The sequence below is a fragment of the Gymnodraco acuticeps genome, unplaced genomic scaffold (assembly GCF_902827175.1).
Source record: "Gymnodraco acuticeps unplaced genomic scaffold, fGymAcu1.1, whole genome shotgun sequence".
NCBI lineage: Eukaryota > Metazoa > Chordata > Actinopteri > Perciformes > Bathydraconidae > Gymnodraco > Gymnodraco acuticeps.
In genome coordinates this window covers 507024-532040 of record NW_022989861.1, presented here as the reverse complement: position 1 = coordinate 532040, position 25017 = coordinate 507024, and the positions used below count along the sequence as shown (strand labels likewise).

At 41.7% G+C, this 25017-nt stretch overlaps 1 protein-coding gene across 1 annotated transcript; it reads left to right on the top strand.

Moving 5' to 3' along the window:
- Nucleotides 1-15476: 15476 nt before the first annotated feature.
- On the top strand, nucleotides 15477-18278 carry LOC117562962 (transmembrane protein 121). The gene has a single exon (XM_034241043.1). It carries the CDS (start codon nucleotides 16876-16878, stop codon nucleotides 17824-17826), a length of 951 nt encoding a protein of 316 aa, XP_034096934.1. The 5' UTR covers nucleotides 15477-16875; the 3' UTR covers nucleotides 17827-18278.
- Nucleotides 18279-25017: the final 6739 nt, after the last annotated feature.

The window sequence follows — 25017 nt, the reverse complement described above, 5'->3', positions numbered from 1 at the left end:
ACGTGGAGCGTTGCTGGCGTAGCTGGCGTCAAAAGTTGAGCAATGTTCAACTTTTGACGCCTCGACGGAGGCGTCAGCCAATGAAATCCCGTTTATGCAAATCTGCCAGTACAATCGCTAGCCAATCAAACCGCGTGTATACTGGGAGAGACTACGCAGGTCATTTCCTCATATTCAAAAAAATGGAGGGAAAATTCATTATAGCGGTAGTGAATCACCCGGTGCTGTATGATCAGTCTCTGTTCATCTACCGGGATACAAACCGGAGGAGCGAGGCATGGAGGGAGGTGGCAGAGACAGTGGGTGAAACTGGTAGGTTTTCGCCTGTTTGGGGATTTTATATCCAGTTTACTTCGTTTTAACATTGCTATTGCTTTGTATGTCGCTGGCGGGAGATTCATGTGATTGGTTGTTGGTCGCGTTGCTCGCAAAAAATCCCCAAGCTTCAGATACGCCCACCTCCAAGCGTCAACGCACGCTGCTGTGTGGACGCTCCGTAACCGGACGCGAGAGAGAGATCAGATCAGCTGCTGAGTCTGACGGAGACACGCAGCTCTGCATAATCACCTGATGCTCCGCCCTCTGTTTAGCGAGCTGACCGGACAGCGCAAAATGCATATATGAAGTGTCATGAACGCAAGACATCATACCCTCGTGGGGGCGCGCTCATGTGATTGGCTTAGAATGAAGGAGACATCTGATTGGCTATAGATAGAAAAAATTATGGGAGTCTCAAAAAACTCACACGCGAATGCACAGCGATCCGTGCACAGAAAGCGGTTTGTGTTTGCAGGTTCAGAGGTTTTACACAGAAAACAAATATGTGAGGATCAAAAATACATATGTAAAACTTTTTTCTGTATTTGGATTTTATTTACATGTATATGCAGGGCCGGACTGGGACAATAAGTCAGGCCGGGAATTACACACCCAGCCAGGCCACTACCAGTTTTTTGTGCCATTTTGCTGGATTTATTTGTCAATATTTACAGCATTGCTGCCCATAGTGATAGCCCTCTAGTTTAAATCTACTACCCAAAAATAAACAGGCTATGGACATGGGTTACTATTTAAAAAAATGTGCAAATCTATTTAGGAACCTATGTGAACATATTTTAAGTGGGGGTGGACCTCAAATCCTATAGGGGGGACTGAGGTTATCAGCCTCTCGGTCTGACAGCAGAGGACTCTCCTCCACCTTGTTGTTGAAAAAGCTCCTTATATCCGTTAGCGCAGCTAGCTAGCACCAGATGCTAACAACAACAACAATACACGTAACCGGTGCGCGTGCTTTATCTCACTGCTCGCGCCACACATAACACACACCCTCCCGAGCTTGAATGACACACAGAGACGGGCATTAGTATGATCTGTATGAAAGTGGCCATGTCGGCAGGCCACATCATGTAGACAGCCAGTCACCCTCTGTGAGGCAGAGTCAGACCCACATTTGCGCAGCGTTGCGTTCACGACATACATAAAATAAAAATAAAGTCCTCAGGCCAGCAGGCCACTTAGCAGGCCAGGCCATCGGGAAACCTCCCGGTCCTCCCGATGGCCAGTCCGGGCCTGTGTATATGAAACGGAACACATTTGTGTGTGCATTGAAAAACACAAGTGTGGATCCAGAAACACAAGTGTGAATCCTTTTGCGGATCATGAAATACAAGTGTGAATCCTTCTGTGTGCATGTGTGTATTATGAGACTGTTCTGAGCCCATAAAAATCAGGCTTCTGCTGCAAAAACTCAGTTTAAGAAAAAAATGGTATGAGTAATAATTCTTCTTGTTGTAAACACGCCGTAACTCGGCACAGGTCTCTCCATACAGACTATGTTCCAGTCCGACTAGTCCTTCCTCTTATGTTTCACATGTATCTCTCTCTTTTCCCCTTATCTAGCCAGCACTAAAATGCCTCTGGCAAGAGACAATAGAGATTGTGATGGGTGGTCGAAATTGCTGCATTGGCTGGCCCAGCTTCCGTCTAATTTTCAATTCATTTAAATAAGCGGCGCCGCTGCATCCCAGCCAAAAAACACACTGCTTATGTTTACGGTCGCTTCAGAGTGTTGTGCCTTTGGGTGGCATCCCTCTGCCTCTCACAGGACTCCGAGTGCTGACTGACCCAAATACATTGTTTTGAGTATGGTGGCACATTTTCACTCGGAAAGTGATTCATGCATCAAGTTATCGCCAAATGAAATGGTTTGCCTGTGAATCTGCAGTTGGACGGTGCTCATGTTTGCTGCATCTCACTGTGAGTCTATTCTTCTGGCTGGAACACATTCAAAGTGAGAGAATTATTTTCAATCCTGCTGCCCTTTAAAAAGGTGCATCAGGTGCAGTTTTCAGATCTCGTAGCACACCGTGGCATTGACCGTGATACATATACCTGGGTCTCCAAAGGTTGTTAATGAACATCAGTAACTCTGCGGCAACCTGACTTGCTGCTGATTGTAGCTGCTGATGCTTTCAAATTCAGACTTTCCCCTATTCCCTCTTTCCCTCCCCCCCTCGCTGGAATTACACAACCCACATTTCTGGCTTTCCGAAAACTAACTGACTGCTCTGTTTCGGAACCAAATCTCCATGCCCATTGAAATTTCAAAGCACTCCCAATCTCCTGCACCCAACCCCCCCTCCCCCAATCTTCCCCTGCTAAAGGAAGGAGGATGGGGCTACAGGAGGAGCCAGCGAGCGCATTTTATTCTCAAGCCAAAAAGCACATGAAAGAGAAATAGTTTACAGTGTTTTGCATGATAATATTGTTTATTGTTACATTTAACTTCATTGTACTTCGATATTGATCAAATGCTACCTAACACCCCCTTTAAATTAATTGTTGTTGATCCAATAATCATCCCACTTGTTGCACATGGGTTCATCTTCAAAAAGGGAACCCTGGCTAAGGTTAAAATAGCATACAAGCCTACTATTCATACTAATTCTATACAAATAAAGTTTATTATTAAATACGATATTAAATTGATTATGTAATTCAGTGTTCAGACTGCATACAATTTATTTATAAGATAAGCACACATTTTTTAGCACAAGATAAACGTATTATTCTACAAAATGCACACCGTGAAGTTGATCGTTGGTTAAAATAATAACAAAAGGTGCCAGAGCTCACGTAATGAACTGGAGATAACATAACACTAATGGCGCATTTCCACTGCAGGGCCTCACACGGCTTAGTACGGTGTAGCCTTGGTAGGTCAGGCTCACTTTATACTGCGTTTCCATTACAGTTTAGGAACCAACTAGGGTAGTAACTACGCAGTGTAGGCGGAGCCGTGACGTCATCTTCAATGCGAAACGCGAAACCAACATTAGCCGTTAGCTGTTAGCACTCAGAGCTCACAGCTCCTCATATCTGTTCAGAAACTAGACAAAAGTTAAACAAGTACAAACCACAGACTGTCTGTGTCATGGCGAATACAGTCGCTGGTTTATTTATGTCTGTATGCTGTTGTTGTGAGTGTGGACGGTCGGAGCATATACAACGTTAGCTTAGCCGATCTCCATTCAGATAACACGCATTTTAAAAAGGTTTTTCGCCTGCCGTCTTGTCTGCAGACTTGTCAAAGCATTAATTCATGGTTTTTACTAACCGGTATCAGTATGTTGTTAGTTCGGCATCATTTTGAAACATGTATTACAATCAAATCACGGTAAAATTTGTTCATTTTGTTGTAGTTGTAGCCCCCTTGCCAGCGATTCTCTCACTAGTTTAGCATATTCAGCCCGGTTGTTGGCCCGGAAAGAACCTGGATTTTGGAAAGCCAGAAAAACAGTACAGTGTGAAACAGTACCCGTTAGCCAGAACTACCCCTAGTGGAAACGCAACAAAAAACGGGCCGGTTTTGGCACGGCACGCTTAAACCGTGCTACGCGCTGCAGTGGAAATGCGCCATAAAACTCCATACTGCAGGGTGATGCAAGGAAAAAGTGGACTTATTGCTTGGTTTTACTTTAGTGTAAACAGGTTGCTGGTGATGGCATACTTAAGGATTAATGGAGTAGGTATTATGCAGTACATACTGATCGAGTATATGCTATGCAGTATATTGGTATGCAATCTTGAAAACCACCCTCTCTTGTATCGTGGTCCCAGCAGGTGGGGTGGATTGATCTTAGCTTCAGAGACAATGCAGGTTTGCTAATAAGTCTGCTGGTTCTAAAGCTTCAGATTTATTTCAGGTTAAAGCACAATGCTTGGGGCTGTTGTAAGACAAAGAAGAATTTGGGTGGTGTACCTTTTCTTACTACTTTAAGTGGAAATGGGTCGTGTAGAAAAAGCTATTGTTTGTTCCTATAGTGCAGTACAAGAACAAAACCATTCCTTAATATTGATGTCTTATCCAAAAGGCTTCATGTATCATCAACTTGTGAGGATGACGACAATGTACTACATAATTGTTCTGGTATCCCATTTTTCCTAAACACCCCAAGTCCGGAAAATGGCCCATTGGACTGAAACCCCATTTTACAGTGACAACCCATTTGTCCGTCAAACAAATGTCAATTTTTCTGAAGGTTTAAGGATCTGAATATACAATCTCTTTTAAAAGCAGATGGCTAACTATTATGCACAAATACAGTGATGACATGACCCGCCCTACATGCCTCTGTTTTCCCCTGATATTCGAACCTTCGTCTAACTAACCTTGCTCCTCATGCCTAACCTTATGTTTTACCAACCTAATCAACGAAGGCAATGTAGGGCTTTGGGGAGAAGAAAAGTCATTCTGTATTATAACAATTGTCCATCTACAGACTGTCGACAAAACAGTTTTTGTCTAATGGGATGTTTTTCGGACAATTGGTGTTTCCACGTAATTGGTCGTTATAACTCCCTCCTGACGTTTAGCCTGGGACATGCAGCTTTAGCCTTTAGCATGATATAATGCGTGTAGCCATCAAAACTCTTTTATAGGGTTCTTATATTAAAAAAACTAAAAAAAACTAGAGACAGTGTTCTAAACTAACTGATAAAGCAAAAATGTTGGCTTAATCAGATAACCAGCATGAGTTTATGAAGTGTGGGAACAGTTGTCATTTCAGCTGTTCAGTGTCTGAAAATGAAGTCTGAAAATATAAAAAATCTCTGACAATGTTATCAATGTGAACAATATGTACCATATCAAAAAAGGGCTTCACATTTGTAGCATCACGGACATGGACGGCTCAGTAGAGACCGTTGGGTTAGTATGGTTCAATTCGAGTCACATTTATACAATTCATTTTCCTACATGAGCTACACAATTAACAGCTACATCTTTTTATAATCTTGTAGTTGTTCATAATGAAAGATTCAACTCAATCAAACTTGCTAACCTTGATGGCCTGCAGATGTCTGTATCTCCAGTCAGTCAGAGTTGATTTACGACCTTGGTAATGTTGCTCATCTACATCAGCTAATTACTACAATACATGGATTTTAGAATAAATGTACAGTGGTAAAAGCTACAATGATTATAAAACAAACCCATCCTCGGCAAACTGAGTGATTAATGGCCACTGTCAGTCATGGCGCAATATTAGTGCAGCCATTTACCAGGAGCTCTGGAGAGAGGATGGCACATTCTGCTAACGTGTTTCGCCCTCAGATAAGGTGAGTTATTGTCAAGAAGTTATAAAAGAAACACTCCATTCAACCAGAATTGTTTTAACAGGTATTGTGCCACATGCTAGTTTACAAAGTTTATCTCATCAAGTTTAACCTCTCGGTTCTCTCAGCAAACAAAAAATCAAATATATGCACAAGCACACACACACATCTCCGCCTCATTAAGCTAACTAAGCAGTCGTCCCAAGGAAGAACGGTGAGCTGGGTCCGCTAAGTTTCTGCCATTTATAAACTACTTTCCCAAATTAGCTGCTTCCCCTGTGAGGAGAGTCAGGAAACTTGCCACTGAAAATGCAAATTAGCTCAGTGCTCTGAAAATGAAGAAATTCGTTACTTAAATGTTCTGTGTTAAACATGTGAAGCTAAATTGTTAAGATAATAGCCACTAGTTACTAAAAAGTGATGCACACAGTTGGGACCAGATGGCTTGTTGGCGTTGGGGGAATATAAAGTTGTCTGTCACTCTGGCAGAGTTAGTCTGTTCATAATTGTTATTGTTTTGTCAGTTTATTCGAAATGACTAAGTTAGCGATGTAAGCTACCTAGCTAACAGAAGATCTGCAATAATATCAGAAGGAATCATGGGATGATATTGTTAAAATAAGCCAATAAAACATATATTTTAGTTTCGTTTCAAGTGACACCATACTTTATAATCCTAGAATGTCAACAAGCGCTCCGTTTCCAGGTGTGTGCATCACTTTACATTTGCACCCTTTTTTAAACTGTAGCGCGTATCTCCTAATGGAAATGTTTTGGGCCGTTATAACATGTTCCCCTCAAAATGTGTGTATTTAATGGAAGTGAACTCAGAGCTCTTGCATAAAAAATGTTACCCAACATGAATGCATGAAAGAAAACAACTCGTAGTGCTGCATGGTAAATGACCTTGACAAAGAGGCAATGCACAGAGGTTTTTTTATCTTCTCTTTTAGTTATGATTGTGGACAGTTTAATTAATGCCATGTATTTCTGTGTACACAGGCAACCTCGAGGGAGCATGCAAATATTATTTATGGGTAAATTGCCCCATCACAGTTGCTCTGTATTCAATTAATCAGAGTGAGGAAACCACAGAGAGGCTTGCACAAACAGAAAATTCATCAATGATTTCAAGTCTAATAAGGCAGTAGACAAATCACTGGCCTGTACACCACCGGTGGCGTACAGTACAATATGTTGTTTTTATGATAAAGTGGTACATTTTTCTTTCTCAGCTCCATTTAAAAAAATAAAAAGAACATCCATGGAAACATTTAGAAAATAGACCTGTAACCTCAACCATTTTCTTGAAAGAGTCACAGTCATTAATATTGACTGAGAACCTCCACAGTTCTATTTTCTGTTTCTTACGATCTATTGAGATTCAGTCACTTAACTTCATTCGAAATGTGTTCCATGTTTGAGTGGAGAGTATACGGGTTAACAAAAAGCCTTTTAGGAAAATGTGCTTCTAATAAGCTCATCAAAAGAACTTATCCTAGAGAGAAGCAAAGTCCATGGCCACTATCGTCTCAGCATTTACTATAAAGAAAATGTCCACATGGAGAAGGGTAAAGGTCCTCAGTTTAGACACCAACAATTTCTCATTATACTAGAGGTTAACGTTGTGTCCAAGGGGGCAACATGGCGTTTAAAGCATGTATGTGCTGAAGGTTGTACACAACCAACAGTTTCTCTATCAAGTGCAGAGATTTCTGGCTTTTGAAAGCTTCCTTTCTCGTCTGTTTTCGACCTAAATCTCACGTCCTTCGGGATTTTCAAACCCCCCCCCCACCCCGCCTACTTGCATTCTAGCTGCACAGCGTTGGATCGTGCTGCTGTGAGTCAGTGAATAGCACTTCACAGTTTGAAGACGAAATCAGAAAGCATAATTATAACAATATTATTTTTGCATTGTGACATATCAGCTCTCTACCTCAGAATTCTTTGTGGATCTCCTCCCTAATGAGCTCACTTGATTTTGCTTTAATGGTGAGGATGTGAGTGATTATTGTGTCACTTATAGGCCACCATACACTTTGTCATTATTAGGGATGGATAAAAATTGCTCCTGCTGCTGTCTGTACTAAAAGCTTAAGCACTGCTCATATAAAACACAAGTCCCGGGAAGGTATTTATGATTTAAATAAAAATAGCTGATACAAAGTTAAGGGAATAAACTCACTCAGTGAACCTGATAAATCTCTAATGCCTTATTCATTAATGTGGTCAAGAGGATTAATCTGTCTTTTTCTTTGTCCAGGGTTCATCGAAGGGAAATATTATCATTCAATTAATCTTGCATTCCCATCTGCGTTTCAGACCAAAATATATTATGAGCCATGAATCAGGATGCCCCCACCTGTTCTCTCTCTGGGGGAGGCTCTTCTAAAAACAAATCAGTGGTCATCTTACAGCTGTAAATGTTAAATGTTTCTGCAGATGTTGTCCTGCTGTGAGTCGAGTGGGTTTGCTAAGCCATAAGGTTTTTCCAATTCATATCTAAGGCCCCGGCAACACGAGGATGCAAACGGCTAAACGCATAGGATTAACGCAAACGCAATCGCAAAAAAGCTTCCGTCCACACGCAATATTCACCGGATAGTGTCTGTCCACACGAGACAGCTCCGTTTAGCTCCAACCGCTGGAGAAGCTGCAGTATATGCAGGAGCCTGTACGTGGCGCTGTAACTTCCTCCACAAAAGCAGCAAAGAAGCATGGTTGTCATGGTTGCCCTTCTGTTTATTCTCCGCGGTGGGGGCCGAGGGAACCGGGCAGAGTTTTTCGCCAGTCAACGTGTATTAATGTTTAAATCTTCCGACAAAATTATAAAAGTGCCGGTCAAAGGTCTTCTTTGTTATTTATTGAGCTTTAAAACAAATGAATAACGAATCTATATAATATAATAATAAAATACATGGAGCCTCTCTTTTTCCTCCCTCTCTTCGGACAGCGTCAGTGTCTGTTTCATGCAGCAGCTGATCCAGTAATGAGTGACCCGGCCGACAGCAAAAATAAACATATTTATAACTAGTTTAGGTAGTTTGAGAGGTGTCTCCGTCCTGTCAGATTAGACTTCACTCGCGTTTATGTTCATATCGAGAGAAAGCTAAATAATCTGAATTCAGTGTGCAGTTTACTTTGACACGGGGGTGAGCAGCAGAGGTGGGGAGAGGCGGGGCTATTGCCTCATCATTATCAGAAAATGATTGTATAGGGTGTACACACGGAGCTGTTTGACCCCCCAGAGCGTTGCGTATGCCATTCTATCCACCTTGGGACCCGTTATCGTTTCCGCAGTCGTTTAGTGCCGTATTCGGTCGTCCTCGTGTGGCCGAACGGTCTATATGACACTAAACAGTAACGCAAACAACCGTTTTCGTCCTCGTGTGGCCGGGGCCTAAATGTCTTTCGGTTGATTGCCGGATTGTGGCAATAACGTGGCAATCATTCTCTTCCTCGCTGTTGTACAGCCCACCCACATGGGACTCTAAACAAGATCAATTGAATGCAAATACAATGAGATCTAGGTCTGCTTTGTAGTCACCAATCCTCTGTAAGAGCTGTTGACGATCCTTTGTCTCCCATTTGACCTGATGTCAAGTCAAATATAGCAAAGATACCAGCATACTTCCCTGTTACGGATCAGATAAATATCATAGCTACGGGGGGCTGAAATTACCCCCTGGTTGGTGAGTAGGGGGTAGAGGAAAGTCTCCCCCTTCCCCCTCTCTCTAGGCTAATAGCCCCATGGGGAGCAGCTTTCTGTCCACTTCATGTTTCCCATTTGGTGGTTACAACCCTGATGGGGATGTTTAAGGATGGGAAGCCTTAACGCCCCCATTTGTTTTCCTGCAGGTAATCGATGGCAGACTCAGGGTTACAGCTAATGTGATTTATGTGTCCCATTTCAACCGTTATGCTTCATGTACAAATTGTCTTAGGTGATGTAAATTCCCCAATCTTTTCACAACTTGCTGACAGCGAATCCCGGCTGCCAAACCCATGCAATTAATCCATGTTTGTGTCCGTTGCCTTTGTTTTTTTCCCCCATCCGATAACAACACCTGCAAATCATGAACATTGAATGTTGTGACACTGAAACTTAATTCTACAATGGCGACAAACGCGGAGACAAAGATAGAAACATTTCCTCCCACACAGAACGACAAGTCTCAATATAATTGGCAGGTATTTCTATCAGGTTTCATGTGGCATAGCCGTATAAATTAATCATGCTTCACTCTTGACTGTTAAGTAAATCATCCACAGTCTAAACACAAAGGAAATCAAATCAACCTATTAATTCAGTGATGCACAACCTTGTAATTATGCCACTACCTGCAGCACATTAATATCTCCCCTTGATTTCACTCCGGGGGAACATCGATGAAGTAAACATGGATTGTGTGCGATGTGTTTAAAAGTTGTTCAACAAAACCTTGATCAACTGGGCATACTGTGTTTTAGACACACATAGTCCCCTGATAAAAGCCTCGTTGACATATGCACGAAGGAAAAAAGCGTATGGCAACTAATTGAGCTAGAAATTGCAATCAACTACAAAAAGAAACTGCACTTGGAAGTCCTAGTCTCTAGCTACAATGATGAGTCATATCTGTTTTAACAGCAGCTGCAATGTTTAGAAAACACATTTTATACATTATTTAAGCTGAGTTCAAGGTGTAGCTCCCAGTGTTGAAATTCTCTTATATATTTTTCTGACAAAATGAGAAAACATGCTTCTCAAGCTGCTGCACTTGGTTGTCAAGGAAACATTTCTGAAAATGTAGTGCGTTGTGCTCTGAGATAGCATTCTCACATATTTGCATAAAAGGCAAAATACCACATTTATGGCAAAGACATTCAAAGGAACGTTTTATTTTACGAAACTGAACCACTTTCTCTGCAGCTCTAAAAAGCAAGGATGTGAAAGCCACAGTGTAGCCTTCCCATGGCTCCCTAACCTAAAGTCCTCCAAATGTTTTCTGTAGGGCTGTCAGTCGATTAAAATATTTCATCGCATGATTGTCCATAGTTAATCGCGATTAATCGCAAATTAATCGCACATTTTTTATCTGTTCTAAATGTACCTTAGAGGAATATTTTTCAAGTTTTTAATACTGTTATCAACATATGAGTGGACACATATGCTTTATGCTAATGTTTATTATCATTTGAACAATGACAAATATTCTCATGAATATTAAACACCACAACCTCTGAACATTACAAATATTCGCCTCAATTCAACCTGGAACCTCTCTCATACAATAATACAAAACAAATGGTGTGTGTGTGTGTGTGTGTGTGCGCACACGTGCGTGTATGTGTGTGTGTGTGTGTGTGTGTGTGTGTGTGTGTGTGTGTGTGTGTGATGGATCGTTGGAGCTATGTGCAACTCAAGGCATATGCTCGAACGGGAGCTGCCTTGACGCTGCAATCATGTTGCGCACTATCCGTGCTGAGTGTGCTGACTGTTCGTACAATGTCCCACTGTCTGGCTTCCTGCATAAAGTCAAGTGCTCGGCGCAGTTGTGGCGAAATGTCGCTCCTCTGTTTTCATTTAAACAGCTCCATATCCGTTAGTGCAGCTAGCTAGCACCAGATGCTAACAACAACAATGCACGTAAGGTCTCTCTCTCGCTCGCTCGGGCCACACATACACACACCCTCCCGGTCCTCCCGATGGCCAGTCGGTGCCTGCCGGTGAGCGTGGAAGTGTGGTCTGCCACAAGCGGGCGGCAGGAGCGGGGCTGTCAGCATCAGCTTGTAGACGGTATTTTAAACTCGATGCGCTCTGAAACTACGTTGCGGCCGAGGAAAAAAAAATACACATGCGTTAATCGCGTTAAAATAATTAGTGGCGTTAATTATTTTTTGCGTTAACGCGCTATTAACGCGTTAACTTGACAGCCCTAGTTTTCTATAGATGCTTTATGTTACAGGGAATGTAGCTGGCGTTTTATTATCTGATATCTGTTGTGTGTTAGTCTGCTTGGTGCTGAACAGTGATGATGCAGTGTCCCTGTCCTGGAGCCAAGGACAGACCCCTGTAGGAGGCAGAGCGGAGCCTGATGGAAGGGGAGAGGGCTGAATGGGACAGAAGAGACTCCTGAATGCACCTTTTGTTGGGGGGAAATTGAATAGATCATAAAATATAGCTTTATGTTTATACAACAGTATAATCACATGAATCAAGACAAGAACTTTGACACACAAACTGTAATAAACCATAAACCTGTGCATAAATCAGTTCAATCTATAATAGGCAATGCCCTTAAGGGGCAGTAATGTGATTTCCTCCACACTCATGAATTATGAACACATAAGGAAGGAAGACAAAAGGGGTAAAGCTGAGCATACAGTATATGAATGTAGATCATCCGCTGATGTGAATCAAAGTCCGAGCCCAGGTTAACTGCCCTTTAAACGGAGAAGTTATATTGGACTCCAATATGTATAACAAAAAGCATGCAAATTAAGATATAAATTATAGATCACTGGATGAGATGCGGGGGGATTAACAAAGTGTAAGATAAAGGTGCTGCATCAATCTCCCATACTGATTTTAGCTGGGAGTGAAACTATTAAGATCACAGAGGTGTTACCTTGTGGAACTGACAATAAGCCATCCACTCATTTACAATTCAGCTACCCAGAGTGACCCAGTGCGCAAATGAGGAAGCAGCTAGCAGTTTAGTGTCTGGCTCAAGGACACAGCGCTGTTAATGGGTGCGCTGCCTGTCACAGGGATCAGACTCGTGACCTTTCATTACACAATTAGTTTCTAACCACCGAGGCCTTCTTTTCTTACAATTTTGTAATGTGTTTCACCCACAACAGTTGGTATTAACCTGTTAAGCCCGAGAGACCCTGGTTCCGGGGGCCTCCTGCAATATCTAGCAGAAAACAGTGTCTGAGGGCATGTTCATTTAATAAACTATGAATGTTTTATATCCATGTAACGGAAAGAAACTCATCTAACTGATCATTTTAATTTGTTTTTCAAAATAAAACTCACAATGCTAACGCTGAGCCTCTGAATTAGCAACGAGCGAAAAATGCTAACAGATGACTGCACCGACATTCACTCACAAAACCTTATTATTTATCTTTGCTGCACATCTCAACCCATCGTTTCACATCGTGAGGGGACACAGCATCGATGGTTATCCTCATTATCACTCAATCATACGAACTCTCGGAGATAATAACAAGAACACACATCAAAACATATGGAGCTAGTTAGCCAAAAAACGTCAAAATGGCTCACCTGTGTGGTAGTCTGGTCAAAAGTGGTCTTCAATGGCATTAAAACCATAAAAACGATGCTGAAGTTAATCCATAGGTTAATCCAATGTGTCTGTGTCACTTTGAATGATTTCTGATAATCCATGAGCAATAATTCTGCTTTTCGGTTTTGAGATGTCAGACCTAGAGACAGCTTCACTCTGGAGCAAAATGGGGTACGCGAAGACGCCATCTTTTTTTTAACATGAGTGTGTGTGGGACGATTTCCCTTCGATTCTATTGGCTCTAACGGTCAGAAAGAGATGTCACATGTCAAAATCGAAGAAGGGGGGCCAGAGATAAGGAAAATCCATGGATTTTCCTTATCTCTGGCCCCCCTGCACCCAAATGGCCCCAGAAGAGTTTTTTTGTGCTAAATCTGTCTAAAAAGGTCACATATCACTTGTTTTGCATCAATATGGATACAGGGTACTTATTATATGTTGTACTTTGGATTCCTAAAGCTTTTAGTCTACTAACCCATCATCCAAGGTTAGTTTTCACTATAAGTACAAAATATTTTTTGGACTGACACTATAATTTACAGTTTTTTACCATGTTCAATCTGAATTTTCTTTCAAATAAAAAAGATCTGCATTGATTCTGACTTTTCTACATCCAACTCACAGGTTTATCATTACTTTGAGAAAAAAGATTATTAATTTAACCCTTTTAGAAGGGAAGATATGGTCATTTGTTCTGGGAATGTCATTTTCGAGCCTGAGACCTGAAAAACAGGCTCAGGGCTTAACAGGTTAAGTTAGAATAAGTATTGTGCTTTATAATGAAATGTAAAATAAATCTTGTTTTAAAAAATAATCTAATCTCTGAATTGTTCGCTATCAGACGGTTTAAACCGAACTGGCTGATACTGCAGGGTTTCTGGACTTCCCTGTGCACCAAACGTTATTTACACTTCGATTGGCAACTTCCTCATCGAAGAAAAATGTAGATTAACCCATATAAACAGATGTCTGTATATTAATGCAGACTAAAAATGAAAAGGCCAATTGAAAGCCAAATCCTTATCAGGTGATAACCGGTTGTTAAAAATGCAATCACTGAACCAAAGCGTCTCGCCTCTTGTGCTTTCCACACAAACTGTTTACCTACTGTAAATGCAACCAAATTCTGCTAAAACCAGATTGGTCACTACTATTTGAACTAGAAATCAGAGTAAAAACAGATAACAAACAGAAACCAGAGATACCAAAATCTTGTCTCGTTGCCCGTTGATTCTGGATTCATATGCAGATATTTGTTTATAGAGATTAAGGAGGATCCTAACTCATCACTCCGCTTGTCAAGGCTCAATTATGTCTGACAAATCCAGAGGAAATAGTCAATACGAAAGCAGCTTGGTGAAAGGCAAAAAAATGGCTGTTACGCTTGACTGAATATTTCAAACCACGAAGCCTTCTTATGCTTCCATGATAGGAGCCATAAACATCCATGATGGCGGCTGTCAGCTGATCCCCATCTGGTACATTTGTGACCATATTCATTCATGACTGCAAAGATCTGCATGATTGATGGCAATTAGGTTTAGTTGTCGTTACACAGTTGGAGGAAAAGTGCAAGAAAGAACAGAAAGTCAATACTTTTGACTTCTCAATACACTGCAATTCATGGAGTGAGTAGTTATGGCTTCATACTGTAGTAATGAAAGCAGTTTGGTTCCTCTGAAGAAGGATTATCCCTAATTGGCCCAGCTGGATAAACAGAGCTAGTGGTGTTAGCATACTCTATATGCCAGAGAAAAACACACCAACCTTTCCCCACCTTTATTTAATATTATCTCCCAGCCCAGGCATTATTACATCTCAGAGGATTAAAATGTTCCCCTGACATTTAGTCCCACCTCGCACATCTCCTGTTCTTTTTCTTCTCTTATCATGTCACTCAGCCAGCTAATTTTGTAGATTTAAATAAAAAAAGTCTGATATCCGTACATCCTTTTACCCCACATCTCTTTTGGGCTCTGGCCCCATCCCAGGCTCCTGATTCACCGCTATGTCCGGAGATCAATATAAAGGCTCTGTCAGGAGGAGCCACTGCACTCCTCACCCCCCTCTCCCTCCCTTCCCCTTCTCCCCCATGTCTCCACAGACTGCAGACATACAGCCTGCTGGGAAGCTGGCTTTTTAACATCCCATACTGAAAAGCATCTCCTCTTCCTCCACCCCCCCCTTTTTTTTGTCTCTTTGGATCACTTTTCATCTCTGCACCTCAGATGAAGAAAAAAAAATGCACAGAACCCTAATGGGATCCTAAAAGATGAAGGAAACCAGGATTCTTTTTTTGGGAGCCAAAAAAGAAACAGCCCGAGAAAATAGGATATCAGTGCAAGACACAATGTGAAGGCAAGACACAATGTGAAGAGAAGACAGGGATGTGAGAAGGGAAGAAAAAAAAACACAGGGTGAGAGAGAAGTTGTGCATTCAGCTAAGCTGCAAAAGGCTGGCTCGTCCCCCCCCCCCCCCCCCCCCCCGCCTTCCTCCACCCCCTGGAAAAGTGTTCCGTCTCTCTCTCCACCTCTTTCCTCTCTCCCTCGCTCTGCAGCTGTGGTCTGCTGAGCGTCACCTCCACACAGCAAGTGCCTTTACTTGAGCAGAAGGGGGAGAAGGGAGAGGAGCGAGGCTGTGAGAGAGCTTATCCCGGGAGTGTGTCTGAAACGCAACAGAAGAGCATCTAACTGTTGGAGTAGAGCGCTGGTGGTGCTGGCAGAACATGCATGAGTGGAGACGGGGGAATCCAATAGTGCTGTTGATCCGGGAGTCCCTGGCAAAAGCTGCTTGAGCAGGAGACTGAAAACAGCGCAGCAGCCAGGATCTCGCCAGGGGGGCAACATTTTACAGCGACAACGATGCGTGGAGACAGCTGAAACCTACACACACGCTGGAAAACACACATGCATTCCACTTACACTACAAACCTCTTCTTTTCTGAAAGGCACAAACTTGCACAGATACAGAATGGTACATTTTCCTGTCCGTGGATCCTGGATGATGGAGAGAAAAACTTCTGGAGAAGGCATTTTTTTTTAAACAGGACTTAATGCAGAGATTTTCACACTAAGAATAACTTTCTCGATTCGGGGGAGTTGGAGGTTTAATCCCTCTATCTACGCACAACACCACGTAACCTGCTATTCCTAGTTGCAGGAATTGAGAGCGGTCTTTGAGACCATTAAAATGCCTTCTCCCGATTCAGTCTGAGCAGTAAGTGGATTATGACAGCAATATATTGGGATTTCTTCGCTTGAGAAAGGAAAAGAAAACGAGAGAAAAATATCCATGACCGGTGGATTTACGTCGGTCAGAGAAGGAGAGGATCCCGTGCGTTTTTTCCTCTCTTCTTCTGTGGATTACAGATGGGCTTTGTGATCTCCCAGTGCAGTCTCATGGATGATCGCTCGCTGCCAGTCATTAGGATAAAGTACAAAGAGGGACACAAGTGAGTATTCAGCTGGATTTGTATCTCTGAAGGCTTAAGCTTGTGTGAAAACAAGGGTGTCGGAGAGGAATCTGGAATGAGAACACTTCGCAGCAGCTTTTTTCTTTCTATTTCAATAACAGAAAATCCAACTGGTTGATTAAACTGCTGTACTGTGTTTGATGGAGTGATTATCAGGGTGGTAAGGTAGACACACATCCTGAGATTTTTGTGATATTTAATTAATTGTTACAACAAGGATCCTGTATGTTTACAGACCATTTGCCAATGAACATAATTTACTAAATGAGGGGTACTGTCTACCCGGCAGGTGGCATGGGCACAGGCGGAGATTGATTGAAGTGATCTGTGTGAATCCTATTAATGCATCCTGGACTCTGGCCAAGGCAGAAGCAATGGAGGGTTACACCGCTGTCTAGCAGCCCTATCTGATCTGCACCCACACTGGACAAACCAAACACCCTCTGCACCCCCTCTTCAGCAACACTCCTCCTCTCGCCCAGGCAAGGATGGTACCTCCACCCCCCACCAACAAGCCCCATGTGTGCCTGTCCACCATCCTGATCATGAGCAGCATGGCCTTGATTGATGCCTACCTTGTGGAGCAGAACCACGGGCCACGAAAGATTGGCATCTGCATCATGGTGATGGTAGGTGACATCTGCTTCCTGATCGTCCTGCGGTACGTAGCGGTGTGGGTGGGTGCCGAGGTACGGACAGCTAAGCGGGGCTATGCCATGATCCTCTGGTTCCTGTACATCTTTGTGCTGGAGATCAAGGTCTACTTTGTGTATCAAAACTACAAGGCGGACAGGAAGAGCCTGGACGCTCTTGCGAGGAAAGCGTTGACTCTGCTGCTGTCAATTTGCATCCCGTTGCTGTTTGTGGTTCTAGTTGCTATCGACCACATGGAGTATGTTCGCGCCTTCAAGAAGCGCGAGGAGATCCGTAATCGTCTCTTCTGGGTTGTGGTGGACTTGCTGGACATACTGGACATCCAGGCCAACCTGTGGGAACCCCAAAAGAAGGGGCTTCCATTGTGGGCCGAGGGCCTGATGTTCTTCTACTGCTACATACTGCTGCTCGTGCTGCCCTGCGTGTCCTTGAGTGAGATCAGCATGCAGGGCATCAACATTGTGCCCCACAAGATGCTCCTGTACCCCATCCTGAGTCTGGTGACTGTCAACGTCATCACCCTCTTCATCCGCGGGGGGAACATGATTCTGTACAGGGACGCCAGGGTATCCGGGATCCTGATGGGTAAGAACATCCTGGCCATCATCCTAAAGACCTGCAGCTTTGTGCAGTACAGGAGACAGTTGCAGAACGCTTCTCCTGCCTTCCGGGTGGAGCTGCAGAAAAACTCAGTGGCCCACACTCGCCCTGCCCCACCCCCTCCTCAAGTGATCATGCAGGACCAGATGCCCCTCCCCGAGGTGACGACGTGTGAGCACACATGACCCCCAGGAGGCTGGGAGGGCACAACGTTCCAAACCTTTCGGGCAAGTGAACACGCATTGATGCTTGACGGCACATAGGACACCGCAGCGAGGACAGAGCAGTGCTTTATCCAAAAGCTGTCATGGTGTAAAACTCAGCATCACATGTGACTTTGCAGTTCCTCCAATGAATTTAGTTAACTGTGTATTTTTTATAACTGTACAAAAGATTTAAAAAAAAAGTAAACTACTGCGAGATTAGAAGATATATTTTTGAATTGTGTGTGTTTCATTCTTATCTTAAAGTTAAGTTGTGGTGTGTGTATTTCTGTTGCTCGAATGTCCCTAGTAGTCAAGGGCTTAACACGATAAGCAACTAATGGGAGAATCAGAAAAAAAACAGTTAAAGCGTTCTCTTGAAGGAAGTGTGTTTTCTATATGTGATTCTTTGATATAAAGTATTGTGTACAACATAATGGCCTTTCTGCTCTTTCTCTGGCTGTAAAATGTTTTTTTATTCATGAAATATGAGTTATTGCACCAATTGGGTTTATTTTACTTGTAATCAATCTTCAGCAATTGCACTTTAATTACACTGGGTTACAAAAGAAAACAGACAACGATTTTGTTTGCTCTTGTTCAATTTACATATAGAGACTACTTAATTGTTCAAGTGGTGCCTTTGGAATATCTTTTATTTAGAAGTGTAATCTTATTTTCTATGATGTTTATTTTGAGTGAGGAGGAAAACATGCAGTTATGAGCAGTTTCATCACTGTATAGATTGACCATCATGCCGTAGCCATAGGAAAGAATACACAGCTCAGGGGCCCCAGTGCAGATAGATAAATTAACCTGAAATAAGGAAACCTGTATCCTCCTCAGGCGCACAGTGACTATATGTGCGTGTGCTTAGTGACAGATCTGAGTAAGCACTTTCATTTTGTTCTTCACCCAAAAGGACAAAATTGATACTTTGGTCCAGTAATATGGATCCAAACAACAGCCAAGAAAAAATCATGCCTTCTAAAAAGACAAATCTCTTAGTGTCTCAAATAATCTTTTTCCTCTCAATCACCATGAGTCAGAGCTGGTCTTTCTCATCCTTATTTTTTTACTGATACGCACTTACTTAGAAGACTGATGGTTATCAGAAGGACAGCCTATGAGCATTTTAAGGAGTGTGTTTACTGGGTGGGTTATTGCCAACAAAGCAAGCGATGCAAAAATAAATTGAACAATGAAGTCAAGTGGTGTGATACGATGTTGTCCAAAAAAAGGAATTATCTTGGCACAGGTGTGACAGTTTAAACAATTATACCTTTTTTACAATAGGCTTCTATGCTTGTACTTGGGGTACTTTCCTTTGCATAATCTCTCTGTCACCACTGACTGCTTGCATTATTTAAAAATGACTGGCTGTCCATTTTTGGTTAAGTCCTTAGAGTGCAGAAGTAGGGCTGCTCAATTAATCGTATTTTAATCGCGATTACGGCTTGCAACGATTACGAAAACAACGTAATCGAAATAAAACGATTATATTTTGATTATTAATAATATTATTATTTTATTTTATTTATTTTTTGGTTTTTCAGTTGAATTATACTTACAGTTCAGGGTAATAAACTGTTAAAAACATACTGTTAAAAATGTTTTTCTCCAATAAATGGATGTTTTCAAAGTCAATGAATAAATCGCATTTAATAATCGCAATTACAATTATTGACCCAAATAATCGAGATTATGATTTTTGCCATAATCGAGCAGCCCTATGCAGAAGTTGGTCCAACAATTTGTATCTGTACAAGCCCCAGTTACAGGAAGGTGGCAACTTCCTGTGAAACAGACCAGGCTATTACATCAAGACTGCTGTAGCCAGCATTATTTGAATGTGTTGGTGTCTTATGAAGTTACAGCATCAGCAATTCTATATGGATTGCATTATTTTTACAGAACTGTAGCAATAAAAGGAAAATAAAAATCATCCTTTAGAGATGAATGCACTGAATGAAAAATTCAGTTCGGGTGATAAACAATGGGGAAAGGCTTTTCTGCGGAAATAGGCTGCATTGCAGCTTTGATTGCGTCAATGACCATGAAAACAACAGCATTCTACTGCTACAACGTCAACAAAAGGTTTTCAAAAGTTAAATACACGACTGTAAAAGCTCTTGAAAAAGACGGCATTCAAGTCTTGAACATCCTATTCAAGGCTGAATGTGTATGTCAAAGTAGAGGAGTAGTGTGGAGAAGAAAACCGCTGAACCTAATTGAACTTATTTCACGACATTCAATGTATGGAGCGCAGAAGCATGCAATGGATAGGTCAGGAGTCGGCAGAGCTACAAAAAATACAAGGGCACTCTTTTTCACTTATATGAGTCTCATGTCTATGACTTTGATGAGTAAAATAAGAGCATCAATGGGCCAATGGGATGCACAGTATGCAACCTAATGGTAAGATTAAAAACCAGGGGCCTTTCTCATTTCGCTAATTCCCCTCCTCGACTCCCCTCCTCGACTCCTAACCTTGTGTCTTAGTCCCGCCCACAGGAGATGTGAGCGGAGGAGTCAAGGAGGGGAAATTAGAGTAATGATAAAGGCCCCTGGTCCCTCTCTCTGTGATGTGATTACTAAACCATTGTTATGGCCTGCAAGGCACATTCTCATGTATTCCCTCTCTCATGTGCAGTCAAACTGTCGCATATGTAGAACAGGTCCTTTACATATAGGCTAAAGCGCTTTGTATTTGAGGTAATGCATTTCCTGCTTTGCTGGCCTGGTTGCCATGAGTGCGACCAGATGATGCACTACACTACAGTCACACACAAAAGCCAGATGGGCGAAGAAGGGATAATGAACTTGTTTTTAACTTGTACTATTAACACACTGTGCAAATACTCCAATCACCCTAAAGTCAATAGCCTACCTGACTTTAGGTCTAAATAAAAAAAAAGTTTTATTCCGTGGCTTGGGAAAGTGCAATCAACATAAGATACTTATTTTGTCAAATCCCGTAATTAGAGAAGTATATCTGGAGCTGCTCCATACCCAATGAAGGGTAGATTGTTTTTTTTTATCTGGGTTGTGAGTCAACCAATTTGTTGTTCTCTCATTTAGCATCAAATGAGCTTTACTTAAGTGTTCTCACTTAAAATGTAAAATGGACCCATATTATGAGAACACTATCAAGGTTGCTTGAGTGTCATATACTGTATAACATCTTTGCCAATTCATATGCATTAAGAAAAAAATTAGAAATGTCAGCTTTCAACCCTTTATACGGTGTTCTTGGAGTTATATAAATTCTGCACTAATGTGTATTTTGCATTTTTGACTGCTGTGGATGTTCAAGGTTTCGCTTATTTTATCCAATATTGAAAAAACGCTTAATTCTTTAGTTTATCGGACAAAATTCAATTATATAACACCAAATTTGGAGTAGTTAAAGGCCCAAATGGACAGAGGGTGTCTGACATGCACATTTTCGAAGTACACCAAATGTTACCTCTGCATGCACCAAAAGTATTATGGCGCACTGCTTTGATGCCCCTACTCTGTTTTTCCTGCAGTTTATTTTGTATCGTAATATTAACTCTACAGCGTGTTAAAATGACAACTGTCACTACTGGTTGGTCACCTCAGCTGTCACCACTTTATTCTGATGGCTATCAGGTTTGTGTTTTTCCTGTATGAAGGCATCTGTACTCTTAAGGAAACAAATACTGCTGGTTCTGTGGTGTTGGCACATCATATCTGAAGCCTGCAATGCACCATGGGAGCATAAAGTGACATGCGCCAAATTAGGCACTGTAATTAAAGCTTTCTTTAAGTTTGGGCAACAAATATGTCAGACAAATTGCTGACAGTACTGAATGTAAATGATTTAGTATTGAATCAACCATAAGTACACTGTACATTTAAGGCAGTGCACTGTACTTTATTATAACTATTTCAAATTGGGAAATCATATAAATAATTAGTTTAATCTCCATATGCTTTTAGTATCAACAAAGCACTAACTTTCAGCATACAAAGCGTGCTAATAACAGTATGTTTATATCATGTAAGAAGGGTATTAAATCACAAAATGATGATCACTCCTCTGGAAGCCCCCAGCGTGCCTTTGGGCAGTCTCCCAACCCGCACCGCCCACCCCACCTCACATCACCCTGCACCGCCAGGCCCTGAATGAATGTTGCATTCATCCAGATGAACATGTTTTTTTGCTTTGCACTCACGAATGTTAATAAACTGGGGTGGCTGTTGGATGCACCTACACTCGCCACATTAACACTGACAAAGCTGCCCGTGCCAAGCAAGGAAGACGGACGGCTGCAGTAAATTCACAGCTCGACCTTCGGTGGTCTTGGACGGCAACGGAGCAGGGTAACAAATATATTTTCCATTGAAGGTATGTTAGAGCATGAGGAGGAAAAACCAGTACAGAAAAGTAATGCTCATCAAGTATTGATTCGCTTGTCGTGAGGGTAACTGATATTTTAAAAGGCCATTTTCTAAAAACAAATAACAGGGCTTATTTTAGGATGAAGCAGAGGAAAATAATGCAGCAGAGTGTATTTAATGCTCCTCTGTAATGCTGTAACTTACAGTAGAACACTCTTACAAACAGTGGAGCAGCTAGTTCACATTATAATAAATGCTTAAAGAGAAATGTGGATTATGTGCACATGAGTGAAGAACAGAAAGATCAAAAAGTAATTCTGCAATATTTTAAACTAAATTCCTCCTACTAAACATATTACACGCACAGATTTTCTAAGCACTTGCACATTAGCTCTTGGCAACATTTCACGTCCTTGAACTATTTTGCTGAGCAGTTGCAATTAAACATTTCTCAGTCAAGACACTTGTGCCACTTTTTTTAGTGCTCTCAATCACCAAATTACAGCGAGTGTAGTTAAACTATTCCCTCACATATATATGCCTTTGTATGCATTTTATGAGAGGAGATCTGAGTGCAGAGTACAGCTACCCCTGTAACAGAGAGAGGTTTCACTATCTTGCTTATGCACAATTCAGCGAGGATTAACAACTGCTGTAAAGTGTGAACTCGGCGGAGGATCAAGCTTGTGACGTGCAGCTAGAGTATGATCTCTCTAATAATCAGGTCACTCTGCAGGACTGCCAGCAAGTTTCGGTCGACCCAACAGGGAACCCAGGTGTCGGGAGATGAGAGCGGGTCGCTCGGAGCGCTCTGAAGTGTTGAATGTAAATGTGAATTATGGAGAGCTGTTTCAATATTTAAACTTGTTGGCAGTTTCTTGAGATTTAGCATTTAAATCCGAGCAATTCTGCAAGTTTTCTGTCAGCAATGTTGACCTATAAAATATTCAGATGGTTTATGATTTTCTGCTGCTGGCAGGGCTTTTTCTCAGGCACCATTTACAAGTGAAGGCATTAGTCAAGCCCTTTAAGACCTTTGAAAACCCATTTGCTTTGTGTCATACCTATTGTTAAAAGAAACACTGATCACTGCAAATTCACTTTGACTTAAAAAAAAAGATACTTAAGTTCATAAGAGACTATAAACAGGTATGATCTTTCTTTTCATGTTTACCTTGCTTCCTTGTGAAAGCTGTAGAACAAAACATTTCACCTTGTTGTCAGTTCCACCCCCTGCAGTTGGTCAAATCCCCTCCCCACACCTGTCACTCATGTTGATGGGCTGTCTACTTTGAAACAGCATCTAGCTGAAGGCTAAGGAAACTGACAAAAAAAGAAGGGCACCAAAAGCATTAAGAAACAGACATCAGGAGTTCAGACACACACCAGAGATTTCTTAAATCTGTCTTCTTTTGTTGATACAAACCAGCCCAAAGCAAGTTGATCATCCCAATAGTTCGTAGATTAAAAGCCAGATTTATGCAAACAGATAATAGTAACATCAGATGAGCTATCCTTCTGTAGTTTAATATATGTTAATGAGTTTCAATAGTGGGTATTTGTTTAATAGGTTGTTATAGGTCAGACTTGATTACATTTGAAATTCTGTGTTTGTATTGGATAGGGCCCGTGTTGGAGTGACCGAGCTATTTTTCATTCTAATGAGGCAAATCTGGCATTGTAATCTTTCCACGGCACGCCGCTGGCATGACAGTGGCTACAGCCAGACAATTATGACTGAGAATTCATTTTGTTTGGGGGCGCTTCTCAGCTGGGTCCTGAAAGATTAAATAAAGCCTCACAGAGAATGTGATGTATCTCTTACAGTGAATACTGGAGCATCCTGGGTAAAAAAAACCTCATACTTGTGCTGGGCAATAGATATTTGTTTAGAAAGTCTGGTATGTGCTCATTCAAGGTAATTATCTGCAGACTAAGCTAATGCCTAAATATTACCAGTGGCACCTCATGTCAAACATGTAAACTACTCCTTTGAGACTAAATGAAAACCTAATTACACATGTTAACACGCTGAATGAATCTCCATTTAATAAACATGTTTTAGTTTAACAGAGTCAGCTAATATTTTGCTGACAGTTGTTTGTCATTGCAAATGCTTGATCCATCCTTTTGTCTCAATATTAGCATGTTGCGTATTGTAAATATGAACTCTGTTTACCCTGCACCGCCAGGCAAGGGTTTTTAAGAATAAACCGCAAGGGTCTAAAGCATGGGTCGGCAACAGGCGGCCCGCGGGCCATTGTTGGCCCGCCAGCAATAATATTTGGCCCGTAATTTTGCGTATTGTAAATATGAACTCTGTTTACAGAAGACATCTGTTAGTTAAAATGACTGTCTAATTCCATTAACCTGGTTCAGTTTCAGGGCCCTGGTATTTGTGCATGTTTACCGGGACACTTATAAAGAGCAGTCATTGTTAACGTGATTAGTAACAGCTGTGATTGAAGTGTTTTGACAAGTCAAATGATACACAGTGAAAATGTTTATACCTTAAAGACCCAGCTATTTCATTTATGACCTGAGGAAAACCAATAGATCTAAAAAGGTCAGTGAACATTTGACTGCACCTAAACTTCCATGCACTTAATTCCCCCTGCACCATGTGAGCTATGAAAAGACCGTCTCTCACTTATAACAATGAATGTTAGGAAATGCATGTGTCTGTAATAAGAAGATGAATCCACGAGGATGTCAGCTACAATCCTGTGGAAGCCATCAGGGAAGCAGCAAGACAAGACCCAAGGCAGGACCGCAGAGACAGGTTCAGCCACGACCCGAAGTCCA